Consider the following 2,475-nt stretch of genomic DNA (forward strand, 5'->3'; position numbering starts at 1 on the left):
GTTGGGCCTCCAGGACAGAGCAGAGACCCCTCCGGCCTGCCTTCGAAAGCCAGGCTGGCAGGAGCATGGGTGGGAGGGCGCAAGACAGACAGACAGAAAGACATACACACACACGCCTTGTAGGCGCTGGCCCAAGAGCCAGGGAGGAAGAGGAGCTGGTGGGAGGGACCACCACGAAACCATCCAGCTCAGGTCCAGAGCTCCTCTTCAAGATGCGGGGGTCCCTGAGGCCTGACTAGTGTCTTCCTGCCATGGTAGCACAGTTACCAGAGCAAGAGGAGGCAATGGCCTCACCATCTGTATGGCTTTCACCGACCTGACCTTGTCCTCCCCACCCCCTCAAAACCCCAGCCGCTGCTGGGATGGACCCTCATCTGGATGCCTCTGCTTCTGCTTCGCAGTAGGTGCCAGAGTCCACGGCTGGCCGGCTGGCCTGGGGACTGCCCAGTTGGTACCACCCCTACCTGGTGCTGGAAAGTGCTTTACATTCTTTGCACCGGGGGCCAGGCAGCCCCATTCTCTCCCATCCTTGAGCCTGGTTCGTTCATCTTTCTGGATGCTCTGTCCCCAGAGCCGATTGTGCAGCGTGCCCACACCTGGGCTGTGCTTGCCTCTGGGAGGGTGGCAGTGGTGGTGGCAGTGGTGGTGGTGGTGGTAGAATGGGCTGAACATCAGCTTTACACTCTTGGGAGAGAATAGTGGGTGGGTTGATGGAAATCTTGGGTGTGTGCAGGCTTAGGTTTAGGGGAATCTCAGAGGGATGAGGTTGTGCTCCACAGCCTTAAAAACCAAACGTTGGGGTGGGTTGATGGAAATCTTGGGTGTGTGCAGGCTTAGGTTTAGGGGAATCTCAGAGGGATGAGGTTGTGCTCCACAGCCTTAAAAACCAAACGTTGTCCCCCTTGGCCTGCCTTACTTCTACTGTACCTTCGAAATTAATCTGCCTTTTCCCCAGGCTAAGTCAGGTGGCTCCTAGGGGCCCTGGCTTCCCAGCTTCCCTGCATCACCTCTCTCTGCCTAAGTCACAGTCTGTCTGGCAGACCCCAGGGTCCCCCCTGTCCTGGCAGCTGGTCAGGCTTCCAATCAGCCCAGAGTGCCTTCTGGAGTTCAGGGCCAGGCGAGCCTTGGAGTCACACACACGTGTATTCATGCATGCACACACTCCTTTTCCTCAGCTCAGCAACATGCATCCTCCTCCATGCCAGGCCCCAGAAACGCACCAGAGGTGATGCACTGAGCACAGCAGGGATGGTCTTGCCCTCAAGAAGCTCACAGTCTAGTGAGGAAGAGAGATTTGAATCAGCCAAGCACATATCTATTGGGTCCCAGGCAGGAGCAGAGCAACTGCTCTCCCAGTGTCCCTTCCCTCCTCCCATGGATTCAGAGCTGGCAAGCCCAGCCTGCTCCCTCCAGTGCTGCCCTGGGTGGTCAGTAGGTTGGCTTTGGGTGGCAGCAGCCTCCTGAGAGCAGGTCCCAGCTGGAAGGTCACTTCAGGACCCACCCTCTCCCGTCTGGGGGCTCAGAGAGGATATGGTGGTTAGGGGGACAGGTCTAGGGGTCGAGACTGGAGCCAGGCCTGCAATGACGCCCCTTTACACTGCTCTTGGGCCTGGCCTCCTCATGCGGCAGGGGTGCGGTCAGGGTGTGGGAAGTGAAGGGCTCGTGGCAGCCTATGTGGCTGTTGTGTTAATGCCTCCCCCTTCTTGGTCCCCAGGCCTGCACCTCTACTTCCTGGACTAGGAGTCACCAAGATGCCCATCCTGGAAAAAGTCCCTCATAAGATGGCAGCAAAAACTCCCAGCAGTGATGAGGAGCCTGTGAGTGACTTTTGGAACCCTCTCTCTCATCCCTGTTCTTCCCACTCACATGTCCTTGCTTCCAGAACGTCCTGAGTGGAACTGGTTCCTAGCCTTTACCCGGCCCCCAGCCCTGCACTCTCCTGGGCATGAGGCCCAGGCTCCAGCCCTACCTCAGCCTGCAGAGGAGCCTGGGAGGGATTGGAGGGGCTGAGAGTGGCATCAGGGGGTGCCAAGGAAATGCTGACATCCACACTTCCTGACCCCAAGGCCAGGGAGAGCCCATGACTTATGCCAGGTACTGTCTTTCCTCCCAGGGCCTCCCCACACCCCAAGTTCCACTTTGGATGGCTTTGAGCCCAGTGGGGTTGCCTTAGAGTGAGGCTGAATTCTGTACTCTGAGTCCTGCTATATCCCAGCCCCAGCAGCTATGCTAGTTCAGCCCTGGAGCCTTGGGCACCATCTCCCACACTGGCCTCCCTAGGCAGGCATCCTCCCTCCTGCCCCAACCAGCCTTTGAGTGAGCACAGTTCCCCTGGTTCCAGGTTGTTGCACGGAGTGGTCCTCTCCACACATGTCTTTTTGCCAACTTCTTTCCCTCCCCGAGCCTTTCTTCAGAACTGATCAGAACTTCCTGACTTTTCCCCATGAAGTTGCTTACTGCATTGCCCCAACCTCT

The 2,475-nt window shown here is 57.9% G+C and overlaps 1 protein-coding gene across 1 annotated transcript in view; it reads left to right on the forward strand.

The window, feature by feature from the left end:
• The first annotated feature begins 1,745 nt into the window (after positions 1–1,745).
• Positions 1,746–2,475, forward strand: part of CHAT (choline O-acetyltransferase) — a 48,603-nt gene continuing 47,873 nt past the window's right edge. Inside the window, exon 1 of the mRNA XM_008569983.1 lies at positions 1,746–1,817. Coding sequence (XP_008568205.1) covers positions 1,752–1,817 — 66 coding nt within the window. The 5' untranslated portion in view covers positions 1,746–1,751. The remainder of the gene's footprint in view (positions 1,818–2,475) is intronic.

This window comes from Galeopterus variegatus, unplaced genomic scaffold (assembly GCF_000696425.1).
Source record: "Galeopterus variegatus unplaced genomic scaffold, G_variegatus-3.0.2 Scaffold551, whole genome shotgun sequence".
Taxonomy (NCBI): Eukaryota; Metazoa; Chordata; class Mammalia; order Dermoptera; family Cynocephalidae; genus Galeopterus; species Galeopterus variegatus.